The 14,171-nt window shown below is 32.7% G+C and overlaps 1 protein-coding gene across 1 annotated transcript in view; it reads right to left on the bottom strand.

Moving 5' to 3' along the window:
* Positions 1 to 4,467: 4,467 nt before the first annotated feature.
* Positions 4,468 to 14,171, bottom strand: part of LOC148938422 (glycogenin-1-like) — a 56,750-nt gene continuing 47,046 nt past the window's right edge. Inside the window, exon 7 of the mRNA XM_089107804.1 lies at positions 4,468 to 4,916. Within this exon, the coding sequence (XP_088963930.1) occupies positions 4,692 to 4,916 (225 nt within the window). The 3' untranslated portion in view covers positions 4,468 to 4,691. The remainder of the gene's footprint in view (positions 4,917 to 14,171) is intronic.

Consider the following 14,171-nt stretch of genomic DNA (forward strand, 5'->3'; position numbering starts at 1 on the left):
GAATATAGATGGTAATAGGCTATGCTACAGGGAAATAAAAAGATACAGAAACTGAAGCGAATGGACATATACACCTTTACACAAATTCTTGATTTGGCTCTCGTTTTAGTAAAGAACCATATATGATTGTGAAATCAGGCTTGAAAAAATCCAACTACTATTAGAATATAATTAACTTTAATGTTAGGGAAAGGAACTTAGGCATATTCTGAAGAGTAGCAGTCACATTATAGAGTAATAGATACACTGTTTTCAAATTAATAACCAGAACGAATCATTGATTCTCTTAAAGACTACCCTAAATTTCAAAGGTGTTCAATAATCAAGGAGGCACACTTGTGCCTCTATAAAGAGGCGACCCACCACAATGTTAAGCGATTTCAGGTCCTAGAGGTCGCAGAGAGACGGCGGTAATCGCATTTTGTAGCCCAAGCTCAAACTAAGAAACTTGCAAAATTTACTCCTCCTCCGACGTTATCTTCATGGGGTAAACTGGGCCGGAAGTTTGGACCCTCCCACGACAGTCCCCCTTTAAGGTTGTCCGATTAGACTAAAAATAAGAGGTTAAGTTTTTCAAGGGTCTGGGAGCGCTTCCTCGAAATTTCAGCTCTATCCGATCACTCCTTCCCTGTTTTTAAAAAACCAAATATAGCCACTTAAAATTCATTTCTTTTTTTTTTCTTAGCCACGCCTACAGGCCACAGTTGGCAACGGATCCGGGTGAATGAGGACTCATTTGAAGCAGAATTCGACCTGTTAGGGCCTTTTGATATTTTCAGACCGAAAAAATTACCCCCCGAATTTACAGTTACGAAAAACCTTAGTTTTTTTCAAATAATACAGATAAACAGGTTAGACATGCTTTGTTATGAAAATATCTACCCGTCAATTTTCATAACAAAGCATGTCTAACCTGTTTATGTGTATTATTTGAAAAAAACTACGTTTTCTAAAGAGTTAAAGAGGCTGAGTTACAAGGTCAACCCTTAAAACGTATAGGGATTAAGAGGCACAGTTGGGGGGGCTGTTAAAGAGGCTGAGTCACAAGTTCGAACCTTAAAACGTACAGGGATTAGGAGGCACCCTGTACGACGTGATTTGAGTATTCAGGAATTAAAAGCCTTAACACAAGAATGTTCAAGAGCGGGGGGTTTGGGGGGGGGAGCCCCCCCACATTAACACCTGACACGATCAGCTAACAGTTATTCAATCAAAAATAATTAAAAAACTTTAAAAAAAAGTGAAGAAATTATTTTAAAAAAACTACGTTTTATAAAGAGTTAAAGAGGCTGAGTTACAAGGTCGAACCTTAAAACGTACAGGGATTAGGAGGCACAGTTGGGGGGCTGCCTCCCCCAAACCCCCGCTTTCGCAGCCTTTAAATAAAAAAAAAGTTTTTTAAACTGAAAGTAAGGAGCGACAATAAATCTTAAAACGAACAGAAATTATTCCGTATATGAAAGAGGCTGTGCCCTCCTCAACGCCTCGCTCTTTACGCTAAAGTTTTTATTGTTTAAAAAAAGAGTTGTGAGAAAGTCAAACTTTAGCGTAAAGAGCGAGGCGTTGAGGAGGGCACAGCCTCTTTCATATACGGAATAATTTCTGTTCGTTTTAAGATTTAATGTCTCCTTACTTTCAGTTTAAAAACCTTTTTTTTATTTAAAGGCTGCGAAAGCGGGGGTTTGGGGGCGGCAGCCCCCAACTGTGCCTCCTAATCCCTGTACGTTTTAAGGTTCGACCTTGTAACTCAGCCTCTTTAACTCTTTAGAAAACGTAGTTTTTTTCAAATAATTTATAGAAAGGTCAAGTGGTAAGACAAGAAGGAATAGAAGGCTTTTTCTTTTTACAGAATACGCTTTTTACTTTTCACTTTTAAAAGACATGTGCGATTTATAGGCGACATGTTTAGGTCATTGTGCAAAAAAAGGAATCCATTTCATTAAAAAAAAAAAAAAAAAAAAAAAAAAAAAAAAAAAAAAAAACAATGAATCACGGTAGATTAAGTGAAGAAGCAAGAAAATTAGATTTTCAAATAGTTTTAGAAGAATTTAGAGAACCAATACTTAGAAATTTGTAAATTCATGTAATATTCGGTGAAGTAAATTTTAAGTCATTTTTAGTAGTTTCATAATATTTGAAGGACAATAACGTAAATTAGCGTAAGCTCAAAATGAGAACAAAAAGGACAAAAGAGGAAAAAAAAGCTCAAAATTAAAATTATGGACTAAAAAAAAAAAAAAAAAAAAAAAAAAAAAAAAAAAAAAAAAAAGCTATGCCATCTGGCATTTCTTTGCATATTTTTTTCCAATTTAATAATAAGAGTAATTAATTTAATTGGTGTAGCTGGTAAAATCAATGTAGCAACAAGTGTTTTATCTCAGTTCCTGACATAAAAATAATTCCAAAGCATGAAAAAATGCTCAGAGATGCCAAACGCTAGGTAGCGTTAGTGTTTTTCTTTTACTGACACTAGTGCCAGTTTCCACTCTTATAAGCTACCCATACTCCTTGGGCTAGCCTAAATTTCAAAGGCATTTGATAATCTAATAGAAAGTTCTACTGGGCAAGTGGTAAGAGCTTGCCGCCTTCACACGCGTTTAAATCACTAAACGTTTTCAAATTTTATTTCGTTTCCAAACTTCGGTTTATATTGTTCATACTGTTTCATAAATGTTCATTGTGTTTTCAAATTCAAAGCACAACAGCTTTTGATTCTTCTTCAAGATTAAAGTAATCTTGGTAAAGCTTACTACATTTTGGAATAAATAAATAAATGGAGATTAAAGTAAACTTTAAAGGCATTCAAGAATTAATGGAAAGCTCTATTCAATCTCGAAAAGCTCCCAGAGCTATCTAGCATATCACGGGAAAACAAGATGATAATAAAAGGCCATAGTATCACCATCACGTTGGTATAACGACGCTTATATTGTTAAAGTGGTGCATCAGAACAAGTATTTTCAGCACGTAATAATTTACAGAATACACCAGGCATTTTTTTTCTTTTTTATTAATTCAAATAGCTAAAATATACTGCAGCCAGCAATGTTTATTTTTATAGTATGATATATAGAGTTTCCTACGATCTCTTAATCCCTTTCAAAACACCTAAGTGCTGGTAAATATTCAGGCAGTCACAGATGGCAGCAACGTGTTCTACAATACTGATATATTCTTAACAATCAATATTCTTCCAACCTTAGAAACTTCTCACGGCACATCCGCGGTTGTATTTTTAAATAGAGGGAGAGAGCTAGAAACGCAAACAAATACAACAGTAATATAATACCTAATTGTGTTGTTAGACTTAAAATTTTCATACAAGATTGTTTTAGGTGAAACAGCTTATTGTTTAGGTAAAACAGGAAAAGGTTGAGAAATGAAAAAAAGCAAAATTAATAGTATCTAGGATCTTTATGCAAAGTATTTAACGGTTATCCGTTAAATAACCGTTAAAATATTGAACGGTTATCATTTAGTGTGTCAGTTACAAACATGGCAAAAAAACAACACAAGATTGTCGACACAACAACTTCGTAACCATAACTTCAATTACAGCTGAGTTGCCAGACCTTAATTTCCGGCGTACATTTCTCTTTTTTTCCGTCAAATGATTCTTGTCTTCTTAATAACAATGCATTATTTTTGTTTGTAAGAGTTAACTCCTATGTTTCATAAATTTTAATTTCTTTGATTATCAATTATATTAAAATAACAAACTTATATTTTAGTAGTTCACACGTAATTGATCCAATCAATCGACATTTTATTGATTTACCACCCTTAAGAGTATTTCTAAAACTGAATATCACAAAAAATTTTCCTCTTTTCTGGAAGAAAAACATGTACCTTCCTCTTCTTCTCAGAATAAAACCTGGCAATTCAAAAATTAAAGCAACAATGAAGCAAAAACCGAAGTCAGTAAGCAGCAATACAATACAATAAAAGGTACGTTCACAACTGGCAAGAATCTATCCGTACTTCGCACACGTTTTTCAAAAATGGAGATTAGGAAAAATGGTAGTTATGCCGTCACTATTGTAAAACAGAAGCTAAATGTTTAATTCTGATTAATATCAATAATTACAAGAATTCGACAAAAATCCTAGTTCTTTGACTAAAATCACAACGAACAAAACAACCAGAACTAGGAATTCTTAAGGGGAAATGACCTCTAAGGACCTCCACCAAGCTGTCCTCAGTGTTCAAAACAAAACAGACAAAAACTAAGCTTTTGAAGTGAATATTGACAAAGCAGAATACACATTGAAACAAACAAACAAAAAACCAAGCCGGAATAATCGGAAGACTATTCAAAAATTAGATTATTTAATTTTTTTGGCATTTTTTTTTTGTCAGATTCTTCTGCTTTATTTATGTTCAACTCAAAAGTTTTTTTTTGCACTGGAAACGGCCTGGCGGAGGTCCTTGCCGAAATATCTGCTTATTTTAGCTTCGTTTTTTTTTTTAACTGGCTGGAAATCCCTCTTGTTTTCTTGGTTATTTTTTAATTATATATATTTTTTTTTTATATATTTTCTCGTTTTTTGTCAAACGTCAAAAATGAGCTTGGTAGTATTTGGAAGTCACTTTCAGAGTAAAACTCACAATTGTAGCGCCCAAAGATTTTTCTTCTTTTTTTACTTTCCACTTTTGAAATACGTGTGCGATTTATAGACAACAGATTAAAGCTATTCTGCAGAATCCAAAGGGGCTTCAACTTCAGGAGTTTCTGGGGTCACTTCTTTCTCACCTAACTGAGACAACGTTTTGTTGATTTTTGCCAAAATACGCTCAAAATTAAACTCGTTGGTTTCATATGAAGGGACAGCTTCTGGTTGCTCCTCGGCCCCTGTGGGCGGAGATTCAAGCTCGGTAGGTACAGGGAGCTGCGAGAGGCAGCCAGCTAATCCTTTCTGCAAAATAGACCGAATATGTTAGCGCACAGAAATTTAGTTTTTCTTTTGAATAAAGATCATAGAATATCAGATTCTACAGCTAACCCTTTCAGCAATACAGACTGAATATAGTAGAGTAAATAAATTTAATTGTTCTGTAAAATATGATCAGTGGACGATTCATGTCCGATTTTGTTATGCTAATTACAATTCTGTTCTCAATATATTTCTACCCTTCTTATATCTTTTTTTAAAAACGAATTTTGTGTACTTTACTATTTTATACTGGGACTTTTGACATATACAATTACTTTTATACTATAAGTCATACTATTTACTATGACTATTATGCATTTTATACTATTTTAGATCATTTCTAAAGAAGAACTAAAAAAATATAAAGTGAAGGAAATTCAAAATTTGACACGGCTGACAATTATAATTTGGTCGGTCCTAAGCAGAAAGGGTTTAAAGCATAACCATTATTTCTAAAACTTAATATTCAGGGTCTGATAATTAATTCCAATTAATTTTTATAATTTTATATCCAGCACTTAAGAATTTTATTAAAAAAAAAAGTTTCTTATTGACGAGGCCCCTTAGATATTACTTAAGGAGATAAAATCTAAGGATAAAATTTAAGACAAAACTTAAGGGGAAAGAAACCTTTGTTTTATCTTAAGAAATTTCCCTCAAAAGTTTCTTATTGAGGAGGCCCCTTGGATATTACCTAAGGAGAAAGAAACTTCAGTTTTATCTTAAGAAATTTACCACAAAAGTGTCTAATTGAGGAGGCCCCTTAGATATTACTTAAGGAGCTAAAAGTTTCTCCCATCACCTTAACTTCAAATGGGGTTGTGCAAGTATATCCTTTCAGAATCGAAACAATATCATTCTTTTGTTAAGTTTTAAAGCAAAATAACTCCCCGCCATTCCTTCCTTAAGGCCATAAACAGAACAGTATTCATATATTGATATTACAAGATCGTTATCTTCCTATTACTGTCGGACTAGCAAACAACTCTAGCTCCTGAACTATTGTTGAAAAAATTTTAATAGAAGAACTATATACAAATTTAAATAACAATAATCTTGTCATTTAAAAAGACAATAATCTTGTCTTTAAACTAACAATAATCTTGTTAGTTTAAAATAAATCTTCTCCCTTTCAGAATGTTTCTTGTTGGATTCAAATAAACTTAAAACTTCAATTGAAATCCAAATTTTGACGAATTAAAATTATATTCTTCAGAATTTGTCTCAATCTAGTGGGTTATTACTGTCTAGCGAGTAGTATTTTTGATTCCAAATAATTTATGTCTTTAGCGCCAAAGTTTCTTCTCTTGTTACCCTTGCTCTTTTCTATAAATCAGTGGCATCAACTAGAGGGCGGGGCATCCCCCCATTAGATCTTGAAAATCCTTTTTTGGTATGTTCATTGGAAATGCATTTTTTGGTATTTTCCAAAACACATCATAAATTGAAAAAACCCTATATATGATTCATACCCCCCCCCCCGAAGTTTCGTGAACCGAACCCTACATAATATGTTTTGATTTTGGATGGTAAAGCTAAGCGCTAAAATAAGTCGATTTAATCTTCATTATCAGTTACATCATTATCGCTTCTGCTAATTGAAAAACTGATTTTATGGCTCAATTTTGTACATCTTGAACCCAGAAGACTTTTATAATACAAATAGTTTTTTTTTATAAATCTATAAATTAAGTCAACACCAATTCCTAAAATGTGCTGGTGTCAGAAAAAATAAACTCTAATTTAATCACTTAAACTACAAATTGCTATCGTGCGACCAAATAAATAAAACTTAAAACAGATGAAATTTTAATTTGTGCGCTGTGGGATAGGGAAATCTGAACAGAACATAAAAATATTTCTTCTAAAAATGTACACGGTGATGCTTATAATTTCGCACATAAACATTGGTATATTTAGCACCAAATGTATATTTCTACATTTAGTGCTAAAACTAAAAATTGCGATTTTTTTCTTCATTCTTCTAATTGCGACTACAAAATGGAGTTTTGTCAGCCATCTATATGCATATTTATATGTTTTAATAATACTGCACTAAAACAAACAAAATGAGTAGATTTTTAGCTGTTTCCAACATTTTAAGATGAACTTAGATTTTTATCTGCTCAACGATACATGCATTTATTTTCAGTTCATATTTGGCAACAAGATGTTACAGTTAGGTTTTACTGTGGTTGTATCATTTGAAGCTGTGTTTTGCTCTTTATGCTTTTTATAAATTTTGTGTGTTGCTATGCCCCACAGGCTTTTGCAATAAAATCGTATCTTCTCTATTCTTATATAATTTTAACCATTCAAATATTGTGATCACAAATTTAGATCACAGGATCACAAATTTAAAAACTTAAACTACAAATTACTATCGTGCGACCAAATAAATCAAACTTAAAACGGATGAAATTTTAATTTGTGCGCTGTGGGATAGGGAAATCTGAACAGAACATAAAAATACTTCTTCTACAAATGTACACGGCGATGCTTATAATTTGGCACACAAATATTGGTATATTTGGCACTAAATGTATATTTATAATCGCAAGTCTAAAACTTAGTACCACGGAAGGTGAAGGCCAACAAGATGTAATGGTGAAGTCAAAATGATTTTAAATATGTGTCAATTCTAATTATTACTTCCATGTTATCTTTTATTATCCTTCGATAAGCTGTATGTAGAGTGGGTAATATTGTGAGTAATATTGTGAGTCCTGACGATGGGTCAGGACTGATAACTGTGTTGGGAAGTGATCTTTTTTTTTGCAACAGCTAAAATCGACTATTGTATAAATGCTTCATTTGTGCTACATTGGTGTCTTGGTAAATATTTACCATATCGAGCTACAAATAAAGTGAATATACCGCTCGATGCCTTTTTTTATGCTCTTTACAAATATAATAATCATTTTTGTCGGAAATGAATTTTACCCCCACCCATATTTATACAATTCAGGGTATATATTTGCACATTGGGGGGGGGGAGGAGTGGGGGGTGGGGTGGGGGTAATGTTTTATTTCTGATGTAAATGAGAGGTAAGTTTAAACTTTTCCCCCACCCTTCTAATGTGGAAATATATACCATAAATTGGTATATATAGGGGTGGGGGCTAAAATTCCTTTCCAACAAAAATGATTATTATATTCGTAAAGAGCATAAAAAAAGCATCGAGTGGTGTATTCACTTTATTCCTAACTCAATAATATGATTTGGTAAATATTTACCGGTGTCTTTTTTTTCTACGTGCCGGGTTTTACACTACGTGCGGCACTTACACTGATCACTATTGTTGAACAGAAAGTTGTCGGTAATTTAATTTACTTTTTTGTTCTTTTATCATTCTATTTTTATTTTGACAATGGTTGATTTGAGCGAGGATAGGCTGAGGGAACTTGAGAGACTGATTAGTGATTTTTCTTTAGTTTTGGGGGAAATTCTTAATTAACGTGATTGGGTGCAAATGCAATAGACAATGTGAATTCAGAGTACTTTCACTATGTGAAAGGAGTTGCATGACTGAAAGTGTAAGAAAGAATATAGTAAGAAAGAGTGTAAAGTAAGTATAGTAAGTATAGTATAGTAAGTAAGCAAGTATAGTATAGTAAGTATAGTAAGTAAGTATAGTAAGTAAGTATAGTAAGTATAGTATAGTATAGTAAGTAAGTAAGTATAGTATAGTAAGAAAGAATATAGTAAGAAAAGAGTGTATAGTAAGAAAAAGTGTAAGAAGGAGTTGCATGACTGAAAGTGTAAGAAAGAATTGAAAATATTTAAACGAGTTTTCTAGCATTAAATAGCAGGTTTCAGTTTTGAACCTGAGCCCTATTTTAGTTGAATGATTGTTCAGCACTTTGAAATATTTCTGGTTAACGGTTACATATGTCATGCAGTGGCAACGTGGTGAATTGACAGTATATTTTCAAATATGTTATGGCATGAAAATCCGCCCGATATTGCACTATACCAAAAAATCACTTTCGAATCTAAGGTGTTGGAAATCCTTGGCCCTTCTTTAAAAATTTTGGTACTGGTTATACATATGCCAGGAAATGTTGATGTTTTTATTACTTTGATAGATGATTTACTTGAGATATTTCGAAATCACGTGAGATGTTTTATTAGTGAGGATTCTAACAATGATTTATAAAAAATGCATGATATTGGATCCTAGAGCTAAGATTGTTTTTCAATATTATGGCGAGTAATGGTTTTTCCTTCTTCTATTATAAGTAAGAGAGTTATCTAATCTTAAGCACCCCTCACTGACGATGTTTTTTTGAAACGGCGAATATTTTTGCATATTATGGCGAGCCCTGGTTTTTCCTCCCACTATTATAAGTACGAGAGTTATCTAATCCTAAGCGCCCCTTACTGACAACTAAAGCACCCCTTACTGACAAAGTTTTTAAAAACGGCGAATATTTTTGCATATTATGGTGAGCACTGTTTTCTTCCTCTCACTATTATAAGTACGAGAGTTATCTAATCCTAAGCACCCCTTACTGACAACTAAAGCACCCCTTACTAAGAAAGCTTTTAAAAACGGCGAATATTTTTGCATATTATGGTGAGCACTGTTTTCTTCCTTCCACTATTATAAGTACGAAAGTTATCTAATCCTAAGCACCCCTTACTGAGAAAGTTTTTAAAAACTGCGAATATTTTACATATTATGGCGAGCAATGGTTTTTTCTTTCACATATTATAAACGAGAGCTATTTAATCTTAAGCACCCCTTACTGACAACGTGTATACAAACGTCAAATATCACTCTCCTAAAGTTAATATAAATAATGTGTTTGACATGTTTGGGATGATGTTTACAGCAGATGATCTGGCAGCAGATTTGACCACAAAGTGACCAAAGAATCCGAAAGGCACATGTAAATGCAGATTGCCCAAGTTGATTTAGAAGAAAGCTTTCTGGGTAACAATTCAATGTCCTGGAGAATGTGCATATAAATAACACATTTTCAATAGATTAAGTGTCTATTAATAATAAGGAATCAGGGATGAGTTAGAGTAGGCCAAATAAGCCATGGATTTCAAATCTTTTTTTAAGATCCATGGAAAGACGTCAGGTATTTTTTACAGATCCTCCACGGACAAAGAGCGTCATGAAGACTATAACCGGACATTGAATTCACTTCTTGGTAAAAAGACGAAGTAGAATTTCAAGCAGAAATTTAAAGAAGTGCAAGGAGGTCCTGCAAAACATGGAAAATCATGGAGTCTTTGACTAATCCTGGTACATGAATAATGATTCCCGATATTGAACCATCTCATTCATTTAGTGCTAAGGAAATATGTTTGTATTTGACGGGAGGGGAGTGGAAGGGTTCCGCCATGTACTGACGAGTTATCAAGTAATGGTACCTTGGAGGATTTTTCCGGATGATTCTTTGTTGTTATTTTCCGATGATCTTGTTATTTTCTTGTTAGTTTTCGGTGATGTTTTCTTGTTATTGCGCCTTGTATTGAATTATCAAAACCTGTGAACAAAAGAACAATACTACAGCAGGGTCAGATTTTTCGGCTCATATCATGCATCATATCTAGTAAATTCTCGTGTTGGATTAACTTGTGCCTGCAAAATATTATATATTCAGAATGTTTGAAATTGGATTTAGTTGTTCCTCATTTTAAAACAGTTGACAAGAATGATCTGACGGGTTACCATTTGTCGCTATTAATCATAAATGACTTTAACCATTATGTTCTTTCATCGAAGCTTCGCCTTGTAATTTGATCTTTTCTTGGGAATAAATCTCAGTGCGGTAATACAGGGAAAGTTAAAATCTGAATTCGAACGTAGAGCGTGGAGTTCCACAAGGATCAGTTCTAGGAATACAATTATCTCTCTTCTCTGTCTCTGTATATATATGGCTTGAATAGCTCGTGAGTAAAACATTCTGGGAGCTAAAACATTATGCTGAACGATCTAAGATGGTTCTCCATAGTTTTTCAGATGAAACACGATTACTCTTGCCATAGCATCGCAAAAAAAATCCTAAGTTTATTCTCACAGTGGGAATACAGTACATTGAACGATGGATGCATGTAAATAGGCTGGCACTTAATCGTGGTAACAGGAAGTTTGTTTTGAATAGAATAATGGCCAACTGCTCCCCACGGACAAGGATAATTCAGCTTGAAAGTGGCAACTTCATAGAACTCACTGTGTGAAGCACCTCAGTGTTTTAGTTGTCAAGTTTCCGAGACCAGACCTTCTTTTTCTTTAAAAGCTTTAAGAATGCTTTATTTTTCGCTGGTTCATTTATATTTGCTCCTGGTTCGTTCACAGAGCTAATTTTAATAAACCTTTGGTGCTTCTTAAGGTTCTCCAGAGCAAAGCAACAAGACTGTTAAGCATGGTCTCCACCCCGAGTGATTTATCACTATTTCTTGTGATTTGATATTGCTTTTAAAAAAAACACTATATCAACCAAAGAATCACTAAAATCCATCCTAATTATAACACAGATAGTGCTACTCTTACGAGGATCTCAACCCCAGTAACCACAAGGTCTTTGCATTGTTCAAAATACAGGACCACAAGTTTAGAATAAACCGTCGCCTGATTTGAAAGAAACAAAGGAAATAAATGATGTTTGTCGAAAGTCAAGAACGTATTGCATGAATTAATAAAGGTCACGTAATAGAATAGGTCACAGAATGTGAACGAATGAAAATCGGGTCAGGTGGCTCTCAGTAGTTTCCGGTTGATTTGAGTTTTTAGCGTTTTTAGTTTTTATAGCGTAACTGGAAATATACATGTGTGAACTAGCATAATGATTATTGTCTGAACAAAGACCAAGATTGAAAGCTTGTATGAAAGTAGTAAAGTTTCCAGGTTTTATAGTTGATGCCTTTTCTTGTTCCCTCTTCTCTTACTTTAGGGCTTGGATCGGGTAACGGAAGACAATGGAGAGGAATTTGTAACGTCTTGAGGAGTTGTTGTTTGTGAAAGTGCAATAAACACAAAATATTAGTATGTTTGTTCTGTCTTTTTTTGGGTATCCAGCATGCAATTATGCACAGGATATTGTTTTGTATTCAAATATAATGTCAATTTTATAACTAAATTTGATAAAATCAACAATTAAATTCAATAGCTTTATGTTCGCGACAAATGGCTTTGCATCCTTATATTCAGGGAGTTTTTTTTTTCAATATAAAGGATTTTCTAAAATTGGATGTTCTAAAAAAGGATGTTCTAAAATTTTGCTATTAATTTATGTATGCTATCATATTCATTGTTTCTAAAACTGATCAAAAGAGAAGTTTCCCAAACAGCGTTTCTTTTTTTTTTATATAACTGTAAGTGATGATGTTGATGAAAAACAACCCAAGATATATCATAGGAACTATTGCACTAAAAGTCCAAACTTACAAAGCAAAAGAAAAATAAGTTAAATTGTTAGTACGTTTTTTCCGTAATGTAGTTATTTTTAGTATTTATTAATCTTTTAGCTTTTGAAACACATTCAATGCCAAAAGGGTGAAAGCATAATTTATAAAAGATTTTCTTAAACGCTAATTCAGAAATTCTATAATTTTACTGAGGGATTTAGAACTGTGAGGCAGAAAAATGATAAAAAACAAGAAAAACAAAGATAAAAAAGATCCAAAAAACAAAACAAAACCAAGCGAAAATTAGTAAAAGACCGAAACATAGGCAAAAAAAAATAAATACTAAATTGAGTTAATTTACGTTTTAGTAAAACTTAGTGCAAATAAACTAAATGTTAGTTTTTGTTAACCATGCGTAGGGCCTATCTACCAAGACTGAACATTGTGTCAGCTGAACTGAAATAGATAGGAGTATAAAAAGATATAATACAAAGTATCCCTAAAAGGTACCCCCCCCCCCCTTTCCCTCATCTATCCAATTTTGACCACTCAGTAACTGACAATTTAAGCGGGAAAGGATAATATCATTTTCCCCAACTATTGAAAGAGCCTTGTGTGGGAAGTCCCCTATGGTTCACAATACTAGTAGCAAGAAGTAGCAAATTTATCCCTGAAATGAATTAAATGTTCTTAAAATCGGGACTCGCAAGCAGTAATACTATATTTTGGAATAAAAAATAACATGAATGTAGTGACTTGTATTAAATTATTACTAGCAAACAATATATTTAACTGACAAGTAACTGGTTAGAAGCATTTTTTATAAAAATTTAATACGATTTAAGAGGAAATTTAAAAAAAAGAAGACAGTTTAATTCTCATAAAAAGTAAAAGCTCGACAACAGCAATAATAACAACGTTGTAAGATTCAAATCAAATTTTACAAAAACAATATTGCCGACAACCACATCGGCAATTTTCTTCGTACAAGTTTTTTCTGTGACTCCCAGTTTTTAGGGAAATTTACTAATAATATAACGAAAACGTAAAAACATTATCAATTAGAAAATTAAAAAAAAGTTGAGAAAACAAAGGAGCAAGGTTGGATATTTTTATTACAAAAATTAATTACATATAATTAATTTATAGCAACTGTGGAAATAAAATGATGCCTGCAAAATATAAGACCATTCAAAAGTTGAATTTTAAAAGGACGGTAAAACTGGGACTACGAAAGAATTTATAGTTTTTCAGTAAAATCAAGATTTTCATGTAACATAATAAACCTAAAAAAAAATTTATTTTTTACTACAAAAAAAGAGAGAAAGAAAAGAACACATGGCCTAAAATTGGTCATATTTTTATACATAATTAATTTAAATTTTATATATAATTAATTAGTATTTTGTAATTTAAATTATACATATTAATTTATAATTACATTTTTACAATCATTATGATTATATATAACTACACAATTTTTAGGGTCATTACATTAAGAGCTTGTGCGCTTTAAGAATTTTCAACCTTGTGATTGAAAACATGCACTTCAAGTTGACATCCAATTTTACTAGGCACTGCAAATAGCCCCTTTAAACCACACATCTAAAGTAGAACACTACAATTGTTGGCTAATTTCAAGTGAAATAGGACGAAACAAAATAAACAATTAGACAGCCAACAGTTAAACACATTGAGTCGTTGGGTGTGGAAAAGAGAAAAATTTATCGAATCTTATATCCCATATTTGAACTCCATTTACCTGTCTAAAATCATAAACTCACTATTTGATTTTTTTGAGTCGTTGGCTGTAGAAAAAAAAAAATAAAAAAATTCGAATCTTATATCCCATACTCGAACTCCATTTAGCT

Source organism: Artemia sp. Qi Xiang Cuo, unplaced genomic scaffold (assembly GCF_049724085.1).
Source record: "Artemia sp. Qi Xiang Cuo unplaced genomic scaffold, ASM4972408v1 HiC_scaffold_3314, whole genome shotgun sequence".
Classification (NCBI taxonomy): Eukaryota; Metazoa; Arthropoda; class Branchiopoda; order Anostraca; family Artemiidae; genus Artemia; species Artemia sp. Qi Xiang Cuo.